Consider the following 22068-nt stretch of genomic DNA (forward strand, 5'->3'; position numbering starts at 1 on the left):
AAATTTAAGAAGTCATTCGTTATTCGCCTATCAGTAAGGTTGTAATTCATAAATTTTCCTTACAAATAGGTTAAATGAAATCCAACTGATCATACAGCAAAAAACAACACGCTTACAACTAAGGAATATTAACCAACACATATCTAGCTAGGCTGGGAGAAACAGCTGGATAAATTCGTTACTATCCAGGCCGAGTCTGTACAGGCTACAAAGAGAGGGAGGGGGAGTAACAACCAGATAAGAAATCCATGGAGCACCTAAAATCTCTCTGGAGCGATGAATCATGGGCGCTCCTATAACAATCCCTCCCCCCACAAGATCATAGCCCTTCATTAGCCCATCCCCGTCGAGAACCAACAGCGGAGAGGAATTAACAGAGCTGGGCACGCAGAGATGTGGCGAGGAAATTATGGTGTGAATGTACAGGGAGGAGGAGTCGCCGGAAGAGATTGTCCCTCGCCGACGCAGCAGCCGCAGCAGCTGGTAGCAGTGGCTGTTGACAACGACAAAAACAGCCAGCAAGCACTCAAATGGGCAGCAGACCACCTCGTGGCTAAGGGACAGCTCTTCCTCCTCCTCCATGTCCGTAAGAAGATCACCACCATTGCTACGCCAAGTAAGATAGCAAGGCTTCTCTCTCTCTCTCTCGCTCGCTCTCTCTCTCTCTCTCACTCTCTAAGCTTTCTTCCTGTAAGGCTGTAACCATGCATGATCAAGCATTGAAATGTGAGGACAGGCTGTTGGGGTCTTGTCTTTTTTGCTCGGCATTGAAATTAATATGAATTCATTGCGTTTCTGGAGATTGTTGTTTTGAAACATGGTGACATAAACTATGTTTTCTTTTAAAGAACTCGTTCATTCTACACGATAAAAAATAAATCGGCCGAAAAAAAATTGCAAAAGACCTGTTTTTGAAAAAAAAAAAAACCCAAAATAATGTGATTAAAACGTTTTTTATATTTTTCGCATTTTATTACCATATTTTTATTGTTGCATTTTACTTTTAGGATTCTTTAATGTTTTTTAAAATTTACTGAGATTTTTCTTAAAAAAAATAACTAACCGACTGTATTATACCGAAACAAACCTTGCCGTCACACTTGTTTTCATTTACAACTTCTGTTTCCTATTTGGTGTTTTGCAGGTGGTCACGATGTGCCTATCACAGACGTGGACGAGGAAATTGCCTCTGCTTTTTACAGCAAGGCTGATGCCCAGCTCGAGCAGATGCTTCTCCCTTTCAGATTCTTTTGTAGCAGAAGAGGGGTATGTATTTACTCCACCAAATCAAACAAGTGATCTTTGTAACATACATATGGCCATGCATGGTTGTGTTGTAGCAATCCCACGCGTATCCATGACATCATGGATTTACCTTTAACCTTAAATTGAATTATTTGTTATTATTTCTATCATCATTAACCCATTATTTTTATCTAGTTTCCTTACCATCTTCTTACCAGTTTTTCATTTCTAAATTTTAAGATCCTTTTCGTTTTTCGAATATTTGCCGATATTATCTTGAGACACAATTTTGTCAGAAAATACCCGATAAAAATCTCCTCGTTAAAAACCCAAAAATGATATTTGTGGCTATGGTTATTAAACACACGCTCCAATGAAATGCTTTGAGGCAGAAAAGCGCCTGATTCCTTGGTCCAATTGTCTCTAGCTCCCAAAGCATTTACCCATGCTTTTAGCCTGAAAAAGATGGGGACCTAAATACTTTTGGAAGACTATAACTGATAGTAGTTCATATGGGCGTGCGTCGTCCGAAAATGTAAGAACAAATAAAAATCGTGAAAATTAATTTCTTGCTTAATTTTACTGTTATTAGTGAGAAGGATAAGTTCCTTCATTTTACAACTCCTTAGATCTGATTTGCAGTTAGGCTTTCATAATTTCCGTTTATCACATGAACTGGACATTCTGATCCATAAGCGTAGTTGAATTTGGGGAAAGGGGAAAAATAGTCAAACACGATGAATGAAGTAAGGAACACCTTCTAAATAAGTATTCTCGTGAAGTGTGAAAGCTATACTTGCAGATCGTTATGGCCATCGAGTGTTCACTAAAGGAATACTCAGATGAACTGCATTAATTAAGAAGTTTCAGAATATTGTTACGTACTGAGATTCTTATGCAATGTAAACTGCGGTCTTCTTTATAGATTTCCTCTTTGAACAATTGACATTCGCATTAAAGGATTTTACTTCATTAAATGGAAGTTATTATGGGATCTTTGGCAATATTTTGTTACGAAAATTAATGAAATAATGAATGTTTAAGAGTCTAATTTGGTTCAAGTTTATCATCAGCTAGATCGGTAATTGTCATTCATTCATCCTTTTTGCGATTCCGTTGGCTCTCTTTTTCAGTCATGCCTTTGTTGGTATTGCAGTTGCTGTGCAAGGAAGTGATTCTTGAAGACACGGATATCTCAAAAGCCATCGTAGACTATGCCTTCCATGGTTATATTGATAAACTTGTTCTTGGAGTTTCATCAAGATCGCTGTTCAGGTATACTTGGCCATGAGATGCTTTCAGGTGGCATTTGTTACCCTAGGTTTAAGTAACTTGGGATTTGGAAACCGTGAACTTAAGTCAGATCTCCCTCTTCCAAATTTAAATGTGACATTGTCTCAATGCAAAGAAGTAAAATAAAGATCTTAAGATCCTTTGTTTGATGAACCATGAATTTTACCATAAATCTTTTACCACACCAGATCTACGTCAGATCTATAGGTAACCAAGACACCCCCTTAGTGATTTTGTAACCTTTTTTTTTTTTTTTTTTTTTGGTTGCCCTTGCAGTTCTATGGCATGCTGATGGGCACCAGGGGTGGAGGTAATGAGGGGCAGGCAGGGGCCATATGTGCCACCACCACACCCCCAACACCCTCCCTCTCCAACCAAAAAATTTGAAAAAATTATATTTGTGCTTATGTTAAAGTTTTGAAACTATAGTTCAACCCCTGCAACCAAAAATTTCTAGCTCCGACCTTCGTGGGCAATATTAGTTCTTACAAATGAACTTCTCAGTTTGTCCCAACACGTACTTTCATTGCCGCTAAAGGGTTGTCCTGGATCAAAGCTTCATCTACATCTTGAACAAATTAATTAAACTGACTTTAGGTTTTTGGTCGGCTGAAAAAGACCTATAAATTTAAATCTTCAGGGACTCCTATTGGAACTTTTTTCCATTCCTAAGACAAACTGTCACGTGTTTGATGTGGAGAACTTCCAACAATATTTCCTTTAACGACCATATTCATGTTGTATAACTTACCATATAATCAAATTTAAACTCTCTGAAGTAGGAGTTTCATGTTATGCATGCAGGCCATTTAGGCAAACTGATGTGCCAACAGCAGTTTCAAGGGCAGCACCAGACTTCTGCACCATTTATGTTATTGCAAAAGGGAAGGTCTCAACGGTTCGGCCCGCTCCTCATCCAATTAGACATCCAGTTAATCGGGCACTCAGCATCAACCTAGAAGCAGAAAACTACGTCCTACCTTCTCCTAAGAGTCAGCCATTTCACATTCCTGCTGATGGTAATTAATCAAGTCGTTTGGCAATGAGAATAATAACATACTGTTGTTCCATGTATCTTTCCCAAAGTTTAGAACGGGTTCATGAAACAGTGGGGTAAAGTTCTCCCCAAATCTGCCCAAATCTTTAAAGGCAAATGCATGGAAAAGTATGCTACTATTCCTGCTGCTAAACAGCCCATAAGAAAATTATATTGTGGTGAGAGTACTCATTGCAGGATGCATCTATTCAATGCCAATTGAAGCCCTACTGATCTGGGTTTATTTGAAATGCAGGTCTGGATCTTGAGCTTGTCAGACGCCACAAACTACAAGCTGAGTAAGTCGCATAGCTTCTTTTTCTGTCTTGCCATGAGCAGTGTCAGGTGAACGAAGTATTGTATAACAGGGTTATCTGTATGGATAGAACATAATATCTCATGAAAAATATCAGCTCAAAATCTGAAACATGAAGAAGATTCGATGATAAATCTCGCAAGAAATAAGATTTGTATATCATGAATAAATCTGGGTAATGCATGCAAAGTTAATTATAAGTCACTTCTGCAAAGTGCTACTGTAATTATATATAGATTTGTGTGTGTGTGTGTGTCTATATATATATATATATATATATATATATATATATATATAAAGAGAGAGAAATTGGCAAAAACCAGACAGGGGATAAAATCTGGCCCTTTAACTTTTTGTTAAAAAATTATTTTTAATCAAATAAACATCCTAATATATTTATAAAAACTATTTTTTGATATAAAACATGCTTTGAATTATGTTGTTCTTCTGAAAAATGTAGATTTTTCTATTATCAAAATGTTGATGCTACTAGAGCTATTCATTTTTCCTTATTATCAAGGGACTGTTCAAACCTGAAAAATGATAAACTTCATATATATTTTGCATCAACAAATCCTTAAGTTCATATTGATAAAAAAAACATTTTAAATATTATAATTAAAGGGGATCTGGTTTTTGTCCCTATCATATTGGTCTAGTTTTTATCAATCACTCGTGTGTGTGTATAGTTTGACGATGATGTATATACTTTATTAATCAATGCCAACCTTCCTTTTTCTTCTTTCAGTCATGCAGCCCCAGATAATATTGCAAGATGCAATCCCAGGCTTGAAAGGGTATCTGGTTCACATAAACCGATTTTGAATTATGACCAGTTGCAGGGGAGCAACATTAATTTCGGGACTGGTATATCACCGCGGAGCCGTGGAAATGCATATCTTGAAAGGCAGCCAACTAATGTCCATTATCATCCCTTGCATGCTAATAGGCTCAATCCTCAACCCAGCTGCTTGAGGGAGGATTCCTGCAGTACTCAGTCGTCATCCCTCAGAAGCTTTGATATTGGGAGAGATATTGAAGGGCCTAATTACTGGAGAAATAATTCATCAAATGATTATGGAGGCGGTGCTCTTGGGAACTCCGCTGCTTCTTCACCAGGCAGTGGTGGATATGATTGGCGAAACAACTCGTTACGCTCACAAGAAAGCGATGCATATGGTTTCTCCAAGAACAGCTTATTGGTGTCGAGTGAGGCTCCTGGTGATAATTGGTCTAAGAACTCATTGGTTTCGGATGGAAGTACCGAATTCACCAGAAGTTCAATGGTCTCGAATGAGAGCTCAACGGAGAGTTGGTCCAAAGAGTCAATGGTAATAGAACTTGCCGCAGATCTTAGAATTGCTGTGCAACCCTTCGTTGGATGCTTTATCATGCACACACATGGTTGCACATGCACGTACAAACGTTACAATGCTGGCATTTATTTGTTTTCATCGAAGGCTTATTGTAGTTTTCAAAACTTTCATAAAGGCTAGATTAATTTTTTTGAATATATTACATGTAAAATTTGATTTTTTTTTTTTTTTTAATGTAGCTCAGAAGAGGGCGAGGACGCATGGCCCCTGCTGGCCCCTTTGCTTTACTCTGCTACTATTAATTTCTAGACATTTGGAAATTAGACATTGATGCATGCACCATCCTAGTGCGTGCAATACATATACGCTAATGGTATTTTGGGATATTTAATCTATTTCTGAAAAAGAAATAGACATGTTAGAAATACCAACTTTTCCAATTTTCATCTTTTACCTTTCTAGGATGTATTTTCTTTCATCAAACCAAGGGCACTTTGGTCACTTTACAATTCAGTGTGAAAAACATGTCTAATTACTTTAACCTTGTGGCAAATTAGAGGATGCACACCTATATGCATTAAAGCTAGCGGACCCGTTTAGCCACAAGCAAATAGTTTGTTCGAAACATTAGTGCAGGTGTTGAGGGTATGAAATTACTAAAACACCTTTCATGAGAAGAAGATGGAAACCCCATCAAAAGGGAAAAAAAAATGAGAGCAATGAGCTCATGCAGTCCAGATTGAGTTGCGTGCACAGTGGTGTGCACGCAACAAGTATACACCAAAAGGGAGATGGAGTATTTTTGAAATTCTTATAAAGTAGTGGGTATTTTAGGCTTCTTCTGTTTTCACAATCATTTTTTACCCCTTTCAAAAGTTTCTTTTTTGTATTTAGTATTTTTGTCATTGCATACCCCTGTGCACAAAAAAAAATCATGGATGTGCACATAACCAAGTTTGCATGCGGGTCCAACACAAAGTTGGTGTTCAGGCACGAACAGCCACATCACCCCTCCATTTGGCCTGGTATACAAAGCCTGTAACTCTCTGTTTGGTAAAGTGTTCTTCACAACATCAATTGTATCAAACCAATGCTTTTTATAAAAGTTGTTGCAGAATCTCTCTTTTGTTTTCTTGTTAAGAATTGCATATAGTCTAGAGAAATGCCAATTTCGTTTCCATATTACCGATACTGCGTGAAGTATAACACGTTCTTGTGGAATATCAAAAACTCCTTTCAGCAAGATGATGTTGAGACCGAGATGCAAAGGCTGAGACTGGAAATACAGCAGAGAATGGACATGTACAACAGTGTTTGCAAAGAAGCTATATCTGCAAGACAAAAGGTTATGCCTGTGAAAAACTTGAGATCAATCAATTAAATCCTGCTTTTAACCCTATGTTCCACTGTAATTCTTGCATGGTGTAGCTTTTACAGAGCTGACATATTAGGTAAGCTTTGTGTAACAGGCAAAAGATCTACGCTCATGTAAGGGGAAGGAAGAAAGCATGATTGATGATGCAAAAATGGTTGAAGAGGCAGCTATTGAAATCGTGAAGAAGGAGAAGCAAAGATGCCGAGTGACGCTTGAAGATGCAGGGGTTGCAAAAAAGGCAGTAGATGCAGACGATGGCAAGAGGCAAGATACAGAAAGAAAGGTGATGAAGAAGGGAGCTGATCAGCGGAAGAAGTCATGGGATCAAAACATTCTTGATCTTGCTTACAGAAGGTACAGAATAGAAGAGCTAGAGAAGGCTACTGAGAATTTCTCCGTGTCCCTTAAAATTGGAGAAGGAGGTTATGGGCCCGTCTTTAGGGCGATGCTAGACCACACTTGGGTGGCTATCAAGGCTTTGAGACCAGATGCATCACAAGGGAAACAACAGTTTCAGAAGGAGGTCAGTTTCAAAATTTGTACAGCAAACATATATGCCTTCATACTTTGTTCTCTCTCTCTCTCTCTCTCTCTCTCTCTCTCTCTCTGACATTCAAATTGATAAATATCGGCAGATTGAGATCTTAAGCCGCATCAGACATCCAAACATGGTCCTCCTCCTTGGTGCCTGCCCAGAATATGGTTGCCTGGTCTATGAGTACATGGCCAATGGCAGCCTTGAAGACTGCCTTTTCAAGAAAAACGACAACCCACCTCTAACCTGGCAGCAGCGGTTCAAAATCGCTGCAGAAATCGCTACTGGCCTCCTCTTCTTGCACCAGACAAAGCCTGAACCTCTTGTCCATAGAGACCTGAAGCCGGCCAACATACTTCTCGACCACAATTTCGTCGGCAAGATTAGTGATGTTGGGCTAGCACGGCTAGTTCCACCCTCTGTTGCTGATGATGTAACTCAATACCGGATGACCGCAGCAGCAGGCACATTCTGTTACATAGATCCTGAGTACCAGAAGACAGGCATGGTGGGGATCAAGTCTGATGTTTATGCACTTGGTATCATATTGCTGCAACTCATAACAGCAAGGCCACCAATGGGGCTTGCTCATAACGTTGAGTGGGCAATAGAGAAAGGCATGTTTGCAGAAATGTTGGACCCTGCTGTTCCAGACTGGCCCATGGAGGAAACCATGTCCTTTGCAAAGATGGCACTGAAGTGTGCCGAGCTGAGGAGGAAGGACAGGCCAGATTTGGGGACGGTGGTACTGCCGGAGTTGAATCAGCTGAGGGACCTGGGAAATAGATGCTCACAGCTAATGGAGCCAGGAAGCCAATTCCGCCAGTCACGTTCACCTAGTTTCCAGGTACTTTAGCATTTGCCAATTAATTATCTATATACACCCTCCTCTCTCTCTCTCTCTCTCTCTCTCACACACATACGCACATGCATATATCTACATGTATAATTCCCTAAATTATATCAACTACTTAATAATGTGAATTGTATGAAGCAGCTTTCAACATTGGATGATGGTGATACCTAGTTACTTAAAAAATGGTGTCTTCCACATTGTGAAGGTACTTCGCCTTCTTATAAATGGATGTCGACCTCTTGTCATTTTCTTTTATATGTTACAGAGCATGTCCATGACACTACTCCCTCTATTCAACTAAGTAGGATCTCCACATATATATAAGTGGGCATCCTCAACAACAAGCTTTCAAACACTTAGCTGGTTTTGTTACCACTCAAGATCTTATTCAAGATTTTTCCACTTGAAGTCTTGTGTGGAAATTAATACTTGAAAGAGAAAGTACTTTAACCAAGTTTTATACTTCTCAATTGGCTTTCCAACATTTGGAAATCAAACATTCTGGAGAAGAAACTTTTTACATTTTACCTCGTGATGTTCATATAAAGCATAGTGAATTAGTAGAAAGGACGAACATAAAGCTGGTTGATGTTAACAAATCAGCAGACTCTAAAACTCATGTTTGTTTATATTCGACAGATAAAGGTGGTTCTCATGCTCTATTTATCTTGTTGTGCAATAATTTTTTCTTCAGCTCCAACATTTACCGATTCTGCAAAATCAGTCTCAATATTTACCATATTATACATATAATTGCCTTTTGATGAGTGAAATCAATTTTTTTTTCAAGTTCTTGTATGGCACATAGGAATGCCTCACAGTTTGAAAACCATTGCAGGAAGTTATCACAATGGAAAATCTGCCGCACGCAATCAGCCAAGCAGAATATTAGTGGTAGCAATGGCATTGCTTCTTCAAGACAGACCCAAATATTCCAAGTTCAAACCCAAAGTTTGTAATTACAAAATTATCCTTGTTGTACTAACTTGCTTGTACTATCCTAGACCGATGAACTCTTCGGCTTGCATATGCATAGATGTTATTCAACAGATAATTTGCATTGCCTTTGTTCATGTGATAATGAAATGACACACTAAATTTGTAGTATACAGGACAAGCACAATAGCATTTTCTCATTAAAAATTTTGAATTTTCATTTGTCATATTGTTGAAGAGTTTCTAGGAATTGGGAATAGCTGCTAGCACTAATAATTCATGTTTCCATACATTCTAGTGTGTACTCAAGGATATATATGCTTTGGATAAGAGTCCATCCCTGTGTTATCCTCCCTTGCTTGGAGAACTGCCACTTTTGACCAATTTAAGAACATTATAGTAGACAATTAGATCAAAATGGATAAGGAAATGTGCTTATATAAAAGAGCTTAATATAGATACTACTTGTACAAGATATATATACTAAGAGATAGATGACTTCTGGAAGCCACCACTAGAAAGAAAGGAAGTAGCAAGGAGGAGGGAGCAGTGTCACTTACCAATCCCAATACTTGGCAAAGAATGACATTCGGCAGGTTTAACCCTCTATGGCTCAACATATCCAGCATAACGAAACCTTCATAGCTTGATAGTGTTCCTCACAACTGCAACAAAAATTATTCCTGGTCGCATACAATTATGAACAAATCTAAAATACATTAACCATTTACGTAGGTGATTGCAGATCATGAAATACAAACGTTATATTAGAACCAATGTTGTACGATGCGTACGATACAGGGCCGATACATACGATACGATATGTATCTTTTACAAAATACGATACGATACACGCCCCGTATCGTATGATACGAGCCGATTTCAAAAAATGGGGGCTGGAACCCCCCTTTTCGAGTTTTTTTATAAAAACCCGGCCCTTTTTCATTTTTAACCTAGAGATTGTGCTGCCATGAAGGGAAATTATCGATTTTCATCGTTAAATCATTGATTTTCAAAATGAAATCATCGATTAAACTATGTATTTGTGCGTGGGTGGCTGATTCTTGTTGGGAGAAAAGAGGTTTTTTTAAATCGTGAAAATGAAAATGAAGAAGAAGATGGAGATGAAGATGAGAATGAATATGATGAAGATTATGAATAAGAGTCAAGAGTGCTTTCATTTTATACCTATTGACATTGAACATTTTCACAATTTCATTATCATCTTGTGATGTAATACATAACGTCTAAAACTTGTTTTATGGACCTTATGACTTATAAATCTATGTGTTTTTTTATTAAGAACATATTATTCTTGTTTTTTACTGATTTTTTATTAATTTTTTCCTTTTTTTATTTATTAAAAAAAACTTTTACGTGTCCACACCATATGGTGATGCGGTTATAGTGTCAACTTGTGCACAAGAATAAACAGTGCACAATCATTCGTATAAAAAAAGACTTTGAGAAGTCATAGTGTCAACTTATGCACAAGAATAAACAGTGCACAATTATTCATATAAACAAAAAGACTTTGAGAAAAATTAATGGCACTGGTTTGACGAACATATGCATGACAAAAAGACGTTTGAGCTAAAAAATTGTTAAAAGAACTGAAGTACTAAAAAATTAAACACAACTTACTGGGCTTGAAAAATGCCACACACAACCTTTTCATGGAGAAAAGAAGAAAATCCAATAACATGGTCCATGAATGCATCACTAGTATGAAAGATGCTTAGGGTGATAAATACAACATAGTATTACTAAAAACTAGAATACTTTGAAATTGCAATCTTTTAAAGATAAAAAAAAACAAAAATAAATGAATAAGTAGTTGAAGAAGTGGAAACAAGGGTCTTCATAAGACATTGAAGCAATATCATTCATCCACCACAAATGGGTTCAATAGCATCTCCGTAATCCCTATAGAGCAACATTTTAAGCACTTGTCTACATTAACAAAGTTGATCTTCCATCATTGAAGATGTAGATGGAAAATCGATCAATTTTACTCCTCAAAATAATTTGCAAACCATGATCTGAATTAATCAAGAAGGAATTTTGTTTGTGATTAAAAATTTGAACACCTTACCTCTTAGTTGAAGGCACAAAAAAATAATATGGCAAATGATAAATCCAAACTCCAAAAAATTACAAAAATGTCATTACCTCACAATAGGAATGGCGATAGAAGTTGTAACAAAAAATTGGATTTTTTATATGACATTTTAAAAACTAATAACTGTTTCTTTTGAGGCAAACCTGCTTGAATCTATGGCAGCATTTGTTAATGCCACATTTAATATAAACACTTCGATATCAAATTGACAGGCATATAAGTTGGCTGTTTCTAAAAGTAAGTAGCTGCTAAATCGTACTAATGAAGCATAATATGACAGTTTAACCATAAAAAAATTACTATGTATCTAACTGAAACCAAAGAGAAAAACTAAATATTGTTGCATTTACATACATTAGAATTTCAATAAAAATGTTTGTCAACAATCAGATGAGAAAATGTGAACTAACAATATGAAAATTCTAAATATGATAGGAAAACCCCTCTAGTTGTTGTAATCTATGAACCAACCAAAATAGAAATATGGGAAAATGAGAAGATCAGCTTGACGATGCAACTAAATTCATTCATGATCATATACATTTTCACGAAGATGTCGAGAAAAACCAAAACGTAGATGTTATGAAGAGCCAAAAAAAACTTCAAACTCATCGTGATGAAGTTTGTTAACCAGAAGCAATTAACTCTTATGTAAAGTGAAAAACAAAAAACAATGAATGAAAATACATAAACAATTTGTGCAAGCAAAAGAAAAGAAAAATTAATGGGACAAAACCCTAGACTGGCATTATCTTCACAACAACTCATCATAAAAAAACGATGAAAAACAGGTTGGTTAGCTAAACCCATATTGTCTACACCTGGTCTTTTGCATAATTGCAAAGGCGTCAGACAAAATGCTCAGCTACAAAGCCCAACACTAACACCCAAGCCCTGGCCCTCAATCCAATGATGACACCCAAGCATGTGTATCGGAGGGCTGCCTCAAGCCCTCAATCCGACACTGACCTCCTCCCTACAAGTCCTTTCCTGACTCAAACCCTCGCTGATACACCATGGCCAAGACGGGTCTACTCAAGAGACCACAAAATCCTAGAACCAATTCAAACCACCTCTTGAGTCCTCAAACTCGTCACGTCTGATTCGCCTATGCCTGTACCTGTGACTAACTCTGTTAAGACCTCACCCACGTTCATAGACCCCCAAATCAAGCCTGCATCACCATCACCTGATGATCAAGTATCTATCATGACATATTTTCGAGCCTGAATCTGACCTTATTGTTGACCTAAACTCACCCAGTCCACCTTCGCCTATACCTGACCCAACTCGCACCGGCCGTCTGTAATTCATCCTTTTTTGTTGTGTATGCTCTGCTGGTAGAGATTCTAGGCGGCCTTGTATTGATGGGGATCTGCTTGGTAATGCCTCTATTTAAGAGCCTATATTTGTGAATGGGGGCCTTGTAATTGTATCGAGATGGGAAGGATTTTGGTTTTAGTTTATTTGGTAAATTGGTTCTGGATATGAATTTAAGTTCACATATATTTGGTTTGGCTTTGGATGTAGGTTGGAGTATGGGTACGGATTTCGGTAGTGGTTTTAGGATTAGATTTGAATTTTGATTAAATAATGGATTTGGATATTCTGGGAATAGATTTTGGTTTCGGTATTGATTTGAATAGTTTTGAATTTGTGCACTGCTCCTTCAAATCTCTGCACATGCACTATCGCTTATTGTCATCTTGTTGATCAATTGGTCGCATCTTTGCTCGCAGTCAAAGGAAAAGTAACAAGAACAATGTGGGCAAGCTTTATTTGCATACTGAAGAGTAAAAATAAATCCACTCCCATCTTCACTGAAATTAGGTTACATTTGTCGAATTTACTTTCAGCTTACAGTAACAAAACAACTTCTGAAGGGAAAATATCACAAGAAAGCCACACCTAGAGACTTCATATCCTAAGCCTTAATGTTCTTGCATCCATTATTTGATTAAGGCTCTTCTCCGGCCGGCAGCCAGCCATGGTCCTTCGCGTGAGTTTATTATAAATTGCCAACTTTAATTTGATCCGACTCAGAACCCATTAACCGATGATACATATATATAATCTATAATATGTATATATAAAGAGAACATGTACTGAAGCAACGTATCCATCCGGGGGATCTTTTTTTGCTTATTAAGTATTAGACGCCGGTGTCGTAAGGAACAGCGGTGGAGTCCAACCATTGGTCGCCGAGAATTAGATTTGGGACCGTGAAGTTGGTCGCGTCTTCGTACGTCATCGTGTGGAAGCCGGCCCACGTGACTCGGCCGTCCGTGTTTGCACCCGGACCGATGTTCGAATACTCGCCATAGTAAAGAGTGCTCAACCCGTCGTCCCCTGCACAAACGGCAAATCTTTCAGATCATTTAATCTGAGAAAATAATTTCCGGGGAATTATATATATTTACATTAGTGACAGGAAAAAATGACGCCAAACACTTCCAATTGACACATAAGCTGTTGGAACATAGAAACCAAGGCCATAGAGAAAATCGGTTGCACATTTGGTATCTCCACCAATCGACAGCTAATTCTTTTTCTTTTTTCTCAATAATACCCTAAATTCTTTTTCTCTCTCAACAATAACTATTGTTTCATAAATAATGTTATCAGTTGTTTTGTTAACCTTAGGAAAACTTACGTACATCTTTAACGGTGTGGAAAATTAGGTGGGTTTTCTTATTATTGCCAAAATTCCCATTTTCTATGTATGTTAACAATGTACAACCCAAATATCACAAGATTAAATTTGTATTTTAGAAAAAACTTAAGTGTTAGCGGAATGAAAAACTTAACTAGGAATGTCTTTTTATATTAATTCCAAAATTTCCATATTTTTTATTGACTAACAATATCTAAACATTAATTTTCTTTTTCATCAAATCTAAATTCTTAAGGGGGGTGGGGAGTTTGATGAGGTCAGAATGGTCTTAGAATTAAAAATCTCATTTTTTGTGAAATTAGAATTGCATTATCAAAAGCAATTTTGATTCCAGAATTAGAAGTTATCTTTGCATCAAAATTTTGGAATTGTGATTTACTTTATGGAGAGAAATTATGATTCTAGAATTTTAAAATTTTTTAATCTTTCTTTGGGGCACATTACATGATGGTTTTAGTTCGTGATTATAGAATTTTAATACCTTTAGCAAACACATTATTTTCAATTTTAGAACCAAATTTTAAACTGTCAAATACAAAAGGAAAAAGAACTAGAATTTTTATTTCAATTTCAGTTTAAAGTGGAATTTTGTTTTTAAATTCAAAATTGAATACTGTCAAAAGGGCCCCACAACCGTTTTTTCTGAAACTTTTTCAAGTTTTTTCTTTTTTTATCGCATCGCACAAAAAGTTACGCAATTACGAAGGAAGCCATATAGCAATTGCAGAACTGTCAACTGTGTGGAGAAAAGCTATATACCTGACCATGGTGTCCAGCCTGAAGGATCGACATGTCTCTCGACATACGAAGTCATGACAACGGTGCGCGAATAGTTCCGCCATGGCCGACCGAAGTAGGTCTTGAAACTCGAGAGGCTGGCGGCCAGCTCTGTGTCGGGCAAGATGGTGCAGTTGTCTATGGAAATGCCCGTGTTCTCGTTCGGGTCGCTTCTACCCTGTGCAGTGATGGTGTTGAACTGTCCATCCATCGGCTTCCTGGAGACGAGCTGCGACACCTGGAACACGACAGCTGCATCGCCGAAGATGAAATCTACCGTGCCGGCGATCACACTTTCCCGGTAAAACTGCCTGAGCGAGTGCACGTAAAGAGTGTCCTGAAAGCCCACCATACTGCACCTGAAGATGGCCGATAGATCCGCGTTCACGCGAAGAGCGACGGCCTGGTGCTTAACCGCGCCGGCGGTGTTTATTATCGTCAGGTCTCGAGCTAGGAATCCGGTGCCCGACACAGCTGCACATGTTACACAGTTGCCGTCAATCTTGCCTCTCATGAAATTTTGTTATATATATATTCGTCGAAAAGAGGACCCAATCAATTCAAAGATGAAAGTTCGTTATATGCGCCTAAGCACATTTATGCATTGTGCATGGGTTCATGTACATGACAGTATTTTAAGAGTGGGCCATGGTTTTAGTAAAAGTGGGTCAAAAAGGCAGATATTGAGAACTAAAGGTAATGCACCTTGGCATACCTATGAAAAAATAATTGAACTTCACCATATATAAATAAGTAGATGCCCGAGAGATTCGATTTAATTGCTGATGAGCGTCCTCTAAAAAGGGTGTTGTAGATTATGTGCGACAAGAATTTTTTTTTTTTATGAAAGACACTCAATTCATCAGCCCAGGTCTGACGTGGGCATCCCATATAAATTTTTAATCATTTTAATGTAATTTCAAGTACTCTTAGAGAAATTTTTGATTTCTTTTTGATTGGCTGGCATAAGCAGTAGCCCACACAAGCTCTCGTGTATCTCCGCCGCTGGGGGACAAGGACCTAGTTCAAAAGATTTTGCTGCTTGCCTGGTGACATAAAACTCCAATGTTAGCAATTTTTTCACCGTCACTGCCTACGATCCGATGCAAACTGCTGGGAGAGGTAGGGCTCTCGTCCCCTTTTTTTTGCCAAAAAAATTTAAACAACCTTCACGGCCTATGATCTTTTGGCTTATATGTACAGAACGTTGATGCTTATAGAAATCCAACCAGCCGTCCGTTTACCAGCCTTTTATCCTACCCCCCAACCATTAGAATTTTAAACACTTAAATTAAAAATTTTAATTTAACCTATATAAAAAAATTTCAAATTTTTTATTTTAACTCCTATTAAAATTTCAAATTTTTTATTTTAACTCCTATTAAAATTTTGAAACTATAGTTCAACCTCTACAACAAAAAATACCTACCTCCTCCACTACTCTACTACCTTCACAGTACCTTCACCTAAAAGCCAGTTTATTTTTGTGGAAATTTGTTCATGCGTTACAAGGTTACATTTCGTCACGGGTATCAATTGCTGGAAAATAAATGAAAAAAAAAAAGTAAAAAAGTTTGAAAGAAAAGATGACTAAGCAGGCGACATGGACGTCAAAACTAGATAACAAGTTGCCACAAGATTACAAAAGTGTCAAGCAAAATTAGGCAAAAGGATAAAAGGAAAGGACAAAAGATAGCAAATTATGGGAGGGACAAGTAAAGAAAGGTCTCGTGATAGAAAGCACAAACTAATTGTTGCGGTTTGATCTTAAGGAGAAAAAAAACGATCATTAACATAGGTTTCATCGTTTTATACGGATATAATTTTAGATTCTAAGAGTACAAAGATGCATCAATATGCAAAATACACAAATGTGGACATACCACTCACCATGCAACGGCGGAGCCACATCATTTTTCCTTTATTTTTACATTAAGTTTTTCAAATATTTACTTTGTTTCTGCCTCCTCCAATATCTTCGTGTGGCTTAGGAATTACTAGAAATTAATACTTTTACCCATACATGAGCAACCAAGCATTTACCTAAAGCTAGGCAATTAACATTGATTTGTTCTCCTCCGTTCAAAGGATTATACGCTGGATTTTAGTGGATGCATAGGTAAGGTTGGGCACCGAGCCAAGCCGTTGCCGGGTATCCAGTACCCGGCCCCCATTATATTTATATAATATTTTATATTTAAAAATATATTTTTAAATTTAATTAGGTCAAACTCGGGCTCAGATTTTTCAAGCGAAGCGGGGCTCAATTTTTGGATGTAGAGCCAACCCCATACTAACTCGTTATGGGGCTGGGCCGGCCCGATGGCCAGCATAGGATATGAACCTCCTCCTACAACGGCAATTAAAGCAAAAAAGCTGTGTTTCTAAAATGTCTAGAATGCCCATTCTTGTCAAAAAATGACCAAAATGCAGGATGATTTTGAATTTGGCGTTTTCAAAATTTTAAAAAAAGGAGGCTGATTTTGAAAACTTTTGGAAGAATTGACAGAAATTAAGAATTTTAAAGACAAAAATCTCATCGAGTAGAACTTGTTCATTCCTGCCTCATGTGACGCCAAAGACCAGCGTGTTGGATTTTTCTTGGTAGCACGTCGGCACCGGCAAGTCGCCAAAGTATGGCACATGAGTCCAAGTGTAGCTTGAATTATAGAGATAGGGGCGGCTGCCATATTGTCCGGATATTCGGGGCCTTCACATTTCTCGCCTACCATAGAACGATATATATACATATAGTGATAAGTGTTACTTTTTAAAATTACAGGTTCAAAAAATTGGAAAATTAAAATCAGCAAGCCCCTGAATATTGCCAAATGGCGGAATATTTACAACCCGTCACTAAAAGCATGGTAAACGTTTGTCATTTAAAAACAACTTACGGTATAATGTTTTTAGCAACAGTTTTCAAATATTTAATCATCTGGTAACATCCGGGTGCCCGCTGATTTTCAATTTGTCAGTAAGAATTATTTGTTAAAAATAAAAGCTAGTTATAAGTAAATATGTGACGTACACTTTAGTTACATATGGAATTAAAGATTAGGGGAAATGTTATCCGTAACCAACATGGATTAGCCATTAATTTAGGTTTTGGTAATAGTAACGGAGAGACTGATGGAATACTCGTCAAATGACTCAAATCCTCCCTTATAAAGCACGATGCATTTGGAAAAATGGATAATCTTCGAAAGGAGAACAAATAAGAGAAGGGCTACTTTGTAAAAATTTTGAACAAATTAAGATCACAAATAAGTTACTACGTCTAACGATAATTAAGCTCACCATTCCAAAGGTAAGAGAGCAATAAAGTGAGACAAAGCAGTAAAATTAATACACGAGGCCCACATAATTTCATATATACTTACTCTTTTATGGTAAATTAATCCATAATCAAATGACTAGAGGCATGGTTTAAGCTTCGTAGTTTCTTATTCTCCTCTTCACCGACTCGCGTGGTTTAATTGACAGATTTCACCATAATCCCACGCATTCAACAATATGAACTCGATCGGCAATAAAGAAAACTCCAAAAATGAAAGTCGCGACTACCTTCCATTTTTTGGACCTCAGCTCCATGAATGGAACATTAATATGTTATTCTTGATCCGCTTTGGTTGCTTCCGAAAAGGAAATAACTTATTTTACTCTTGTTTTGGATTTTTGCTTTTTTTTTTAAGGAAAAGACATTTTTCCCTTAATCACATTGTCGTATATGAAATTGGAGTCTTCTATATTCACAACTAATTTTCACAAACAAAATATGTGGTTGATATTTTTCATATATAAGACTTGGGAACATATTTAAGATTACTTTTACTTTATACAAGTTGTAGACTTTTGGCCCAACATTAATTTTGAAAGTCCTTCGTTGTATACATGTAAAAAACATGTTTCTAAACATGTCTCCATTTTGGCCCATTAATTTAATTGAAGGAACTCGCCACTTGGTTCATAATTGACTACGTACTAATGCTGGAGCCCTTAGAAGGCACTAGCGAAGGTTTTGTCATTTAATGGAAATTAAGTGGGTTTTGTGTGTTCACATTATCGTAATCTTAAAAGAAAAAAAAAAGGAACAATAGTTTAACATGATTTGACTAGCTAATTGAGTTGGCAGTAAATGGAATTAACTCGTTGCTTCTTTCAGTCTGCCAAGTCAACATTCAAACTAGCAAATTATCTAAATTATTTATATTACAGGTTTAACACATTTTTTAAAATTTTCAATCAAGCTTATTTCGTTTGGGTATGTACTGAAAGGAGCCGAGAGTTTCTCCCCTTACACATTAGGGAACCAAGGGTTGCTTTGAGATTTAGATGGAGAACTAATATAATCATCAACTAGAACTAGAGTGTGATGCATTCACTGCTTCCGTTTTATAAAAATAGCATTTATGAAAAATGAACTAAATGCCGTCCTTTCACGTGCCCACCAGCCCGACAACGTCCCTTAAGGCCAAACGAGCTTATTCAAAGGTCATGATAGCGTTGGCTAAGTTAGCTGAGTTGACTTGATTGATTTCCTATGCACCGCCATCTCCACATACAAACACCATTCATGTTTATTTACCTATAAGTGCACTATTTAGTGGTTCAAGAAGGACAACCAAACAATTTTAAAGTGTTAATTTTCGAAAGAAAAAAACATAAAAAGAAAAGCAGAAAACAGAAAAAGAAAGTACTTTTGAAAGAGGCGAATTGGGATTTAGATTCAGTCTCTAGACTTCTATATGTTCGTATATAACTGCCTATTTCTTTATTAGGATTTAGATTCAATCATAACACTTGTACATGGTCATAATTAACTTTTTATTTTCTTATATTTTTGAGCATGTGTTGTGAAGCACTCCAGAAAGGTGCTGGAGCAGAGTCATTGAAGAGTACGGGAGATGAAACATGTGAACACAGAACGATCATACTATGACTGAGCCCAACCCCTTTCTTGGGTGCGGCATCAGTGCATTATTAGCTAGATTCTTTAGCCCAGCCCGCCTCACATACGCTTAAGAATCGAAGTCTAGATGAGAATAGAAATGAAACAGTACTGCATGTGGCCTGGTGCAAGCCATGGCCTACTCTAGTGGATGATGTTGGACTTAGGACACCCATGTGCGGCCCACACCAGACATATGGTTTGTGACTAAGCGCCCCTCCGTCAAAAAAGTTGTAGGTTTGCCTTTAAAATGAAGATACTTCGGCCTAACCCAGCTATACTAAGCCCTCTCAAAGCACGGCAGTGGTGGGTTAAGGGAGCGTTGGACAATATAAATAAGTTGTTACTGTTTCATAAATTTATCCTAAAAAATTAAAATAGACTCATCAAATGTTACATGACAGCAGCATTTGGTGAACATGCCCTAATTCTTTTTTAAGCAAATTCATAACAGCTTGTTATGATTACCAAAACGGCCCTTAAGGGAGACTAACCCACATAATTTTAGATTTCTAGGGCTACTAATATATATGAGTAAACTATCGATGGCATTAAGAAGGAAAACATTTTGTGAGCTTGTGTGGGCAAATGCCCACCCCAGCCCACAGGTAACTCCGCCACCGACTCATTAACCCGAAGAGAAAGAGAACGTCATATGGAATTAGCGGCGAGGGCGATGACTCACCTAAGGTGGCCGAGCTGTACGTTGTCCAGCCATCTCCGACGCTACGGTTGCCCGTTATCACCGTCCGCCACATCCCGTCGCCTAGCAACGCCACGAACTGCTTGCTGCTTGGAATCTCCACGATCTCGTCGTAGATGCCCTCCTTGACGTACACCACCACCCTGCTGTTGCTCTTGCTCGGAACCGCCGCTATTGCGTCGGAGACGGTGGTGAAATTTCCGCTCCCGTCCTTGGCAACCGTGATAATGGAACTGGCATCATACCCACCCGTCCCGCTGCTCTGTAGCAGCCTCCTGTCCTTCCGGCTCAGCCACTCCGGGAACCCACCGGAGATCCCCATTAGCCTCCGCCTCCAGTTCTCCGTCACCGCCTTTCCTGTGCTTAGGACGAAGAGCGCCTTTCTGACGATCAAGTAGAGCGACTCGAGATCGGCTATGAAGACGAGCTTGAATGGGCCGGAAGCGGTGAGCATCCCCTCCAGGCACGTCTCCTTGTTGGCGAGGGCTGCGCTCAGGTAGATCCGGACGACCCGCTGGTCGGACTTCTGGGACGACGTCAGAGTGATGCAGGACTGCAGCAGGTCGAGGGTGATCAGGTGCAGTTCCTTGCAGTCGAGGATAGTGCCCTTCTGGGTCTCCACGATGCCGGAGGATTCTAAGGTCGCAATGGTGGCGTTGAGCTTGACGGCCGCCGTGTAGGCCTGCTGTAGAATCTGCCTCACCAGGACCAGGACGACGGGGTCGATGGGTAAGGTGGGGATGGTCTTCGTTACAGGGGTGGTCAGTCCTGGGGGGATGGTCAACTTTGATGCTTCGGTGCAGTGGGCAGGGGAAGGGGTGGAGTGACAGATTGAACTGTGGTAGTTTGTGGGGATGAAGAAAGAAGAAGAAGCAGAGGAAGAAGAAGAAGAAGGTGGGATTGTAGCGGAGAAAAGGAAATAAGATAGCAGAATATACAGAATGGGACTGGTTTGAGAAGCCATTGTCAGTGTGGAGATTTTTGGGAGTTGGGCGAAGATGGAGCTTCCCTTGAGGGGCTTATATAGGAAGATATTTTTCCTGCTTGGTGGAAATAAACAACTTTTCTTTCTTTTTCTGCACTTGTCGTATTTCTAGATATGAATAATGTGAATGGTAGGGTTAAAATATCTAATCTTATTTGTCTTTTTAGCTCGCCTTTTTAAATGGTTTTCTGTTACCTAGGGAAATTTGTCGTAGGTCCAAAGTGATTCCTTTTCTTTAGTAACAAAACAATCGAACGAGAGCCTCATGTTCTAGTTCAATATGGGGGTTGTAGTTATATCCTAATTTTAACATTCACGGTATGCTTATCAGTCGGTAAATGTCAAGTTTTTAACGCGTCTCTCTATCACGGATAAGTAAACTTAAAGATTTTCTCCTGCCGGCCAGCAAAACCTTGGTTTTTTGTAGTGCATCCAGTGGTAAAAAGAAGAATATCCCATTAATAACTTAAATAAATCAATGGACAATCGCATTAAAAGATGTATCAATCAGGATTAAAATATTAACTTTATTGTTTCTCTTTGATTTGAATAAGAGTTTTTGAAAGAAATACAGGAAAATAAAGTTTAAAAGTTACAAGAAAAAAGGGGAGATTAATGTTAAAATATTGTAAAGACATCCCCGAAAACCCATAGAATTAGATCTTGAATTGAAACTAGTTACATAAATCATGAATCAAGAATACAAAGTCTGGCGATATTTGAAAGTACTGCAGGAGTCGGCGAGTATTCTGCCAGCTCTTTGTTTGGGCCTGCAGGAGTGAAGCTCATTATGTACGTTGTACTGTGCATGAAAATGTCGTGCACCAGTATAATTAATAATGAAAATGTTCTTGTTTAATAAAAAAAGAAAATCTTTATAGAGATTAAAAAAATAAAAAAAAAAGACTCAAAAGGACATTTTTTTCAATAATTTTAGAAGTTTCCCCC

The 22068-nt window shown here is 38.2% G+C and overlaps 2 protein-coding genes across 3 annotated transcripts; one reads left to right on the plus strand and one right to left on the minus strand.

Annotated features, from left to right (window-relative positions):
• The first annotated feature begins 339 nt into the window (after positions 1-339).
• On the plus strand, positions 340-9053 carry LOC116257686 (U-box domain-containing protein 35-like). Of its 2 annotated transcripts, XM_031634641.2 has the most exons (11): positions 340-616; positions 1145-1266; positions 2402-2520; positions 3343-3557; positions 3831-3873; positions 4639-5221; positions 6447-6551; positions 6676-7104; positions 7217-7963; positions 8114-8177; positions 8811-8913. In XM_031634641.2, the coding sequence occupies exons 1-10, from the start codon at positions 394-396 to the stop codon at positions 8141-8143; spliced, it is 2616 nt and encodes an 871-aa protein (XP_031490501.1). In that variant the 5' UTR covers positions 340-393; the 3' UTR covers positions 8144-8177; positions 8811-8913. The 2 variants fall into 2 exon arrangements, with proteins under 2 accessions (XP_031490501.1, XP_031490500.1); XM_031634640.2 differs by lacking the exon at positions 8114-8177 and having other exon boundaries at positions 8811-9053.
• A 3728-nt stretch (positions 9054-12781) lies between these two features.
• LOC116258193 (pectinesterase-like) lies at positions 12782-21147 on the minus strand. The gene is made up of 3 exons (XM_031635345.2): positions 20118-21147; positions 14464-14955; positions 12782-13379 (listed from the first exon to the last, which is right to left on the minus strand). The coding sequence occupies exons 1-3, from the start codon at positions 21097-21099 to the stop codon at positions 13183-13185; spliced, it is 1671 nt and encodes a 556-aa protein (XP_031491205.1). The 5' UTR covers positions 21100-21147; the 3' UTR covers positions 12782-13182.
• Between the last annotated feature and the right edge of the window lie 921 nt (positions 21148-22068).

This window comes from Nymphaea colorata, chromosome 7 (genome assembly GCF_008831285.2).
Source record: "Nymphaea colorata isolate Beijing-Zhang1983 chromosome 7, ASM883128v2, whole genome shotgun sequence".
Taxonomy (NCBI): Eukaryota; Viridiplantae; Streptophyta; class Magnoliopsida; order Nymphaeales; family Nymphaeaceae; genus Nymphaea; species Nymphaea colorata.

Excerpts from the sequence above, each read along its gene's own strand:
- LOC116257686 (XM_031634640.2), top strand. The coding sequence starts at position 394 with ATGTGGCGAGGAAATTATGGTGTGAATGTACAGGGAGGAGGAGTCGCC. Across the intron at positions 3,558-3,830 it reads ATTTCACATTCCTGCTGATG|GTCTGGATCTTGAGCTTGTC; the intron begins GTAATTAATCAA and ends TTTGAAATGCAG. Across the intron at positions 7,105-7,216 it reads AACAACAGTTTCAGAAGGAG|ATTGAGATCTTAAGCCGCAT; the intron begins GTCAGTTTCAAA and ends AAATATCGGCAG.
- LOC116258193 (XM_031635345.2), bottom strand. The coding sequence starts at position 21,099 with ATGGCTTCTCAAACCAGTCCCATTCTGTATATTCTGCTATCTTATTTC. Across the intron at positions 14,956-20,117 it reads GTACAGCTCGGCCACCTTAG|CTGTGTCGGGCACCGGATTC; the intron begins GTGAGTCATCGC and ends TAACATGTGCAG. Across the intron at positions 13,380-14,463 it reads AGGCTGGACACCATGGTCAG|GGGACGACGGGTTGAGCACT; the intron begins GTATATAGCTTT and ends CCGTTTGTGCAG.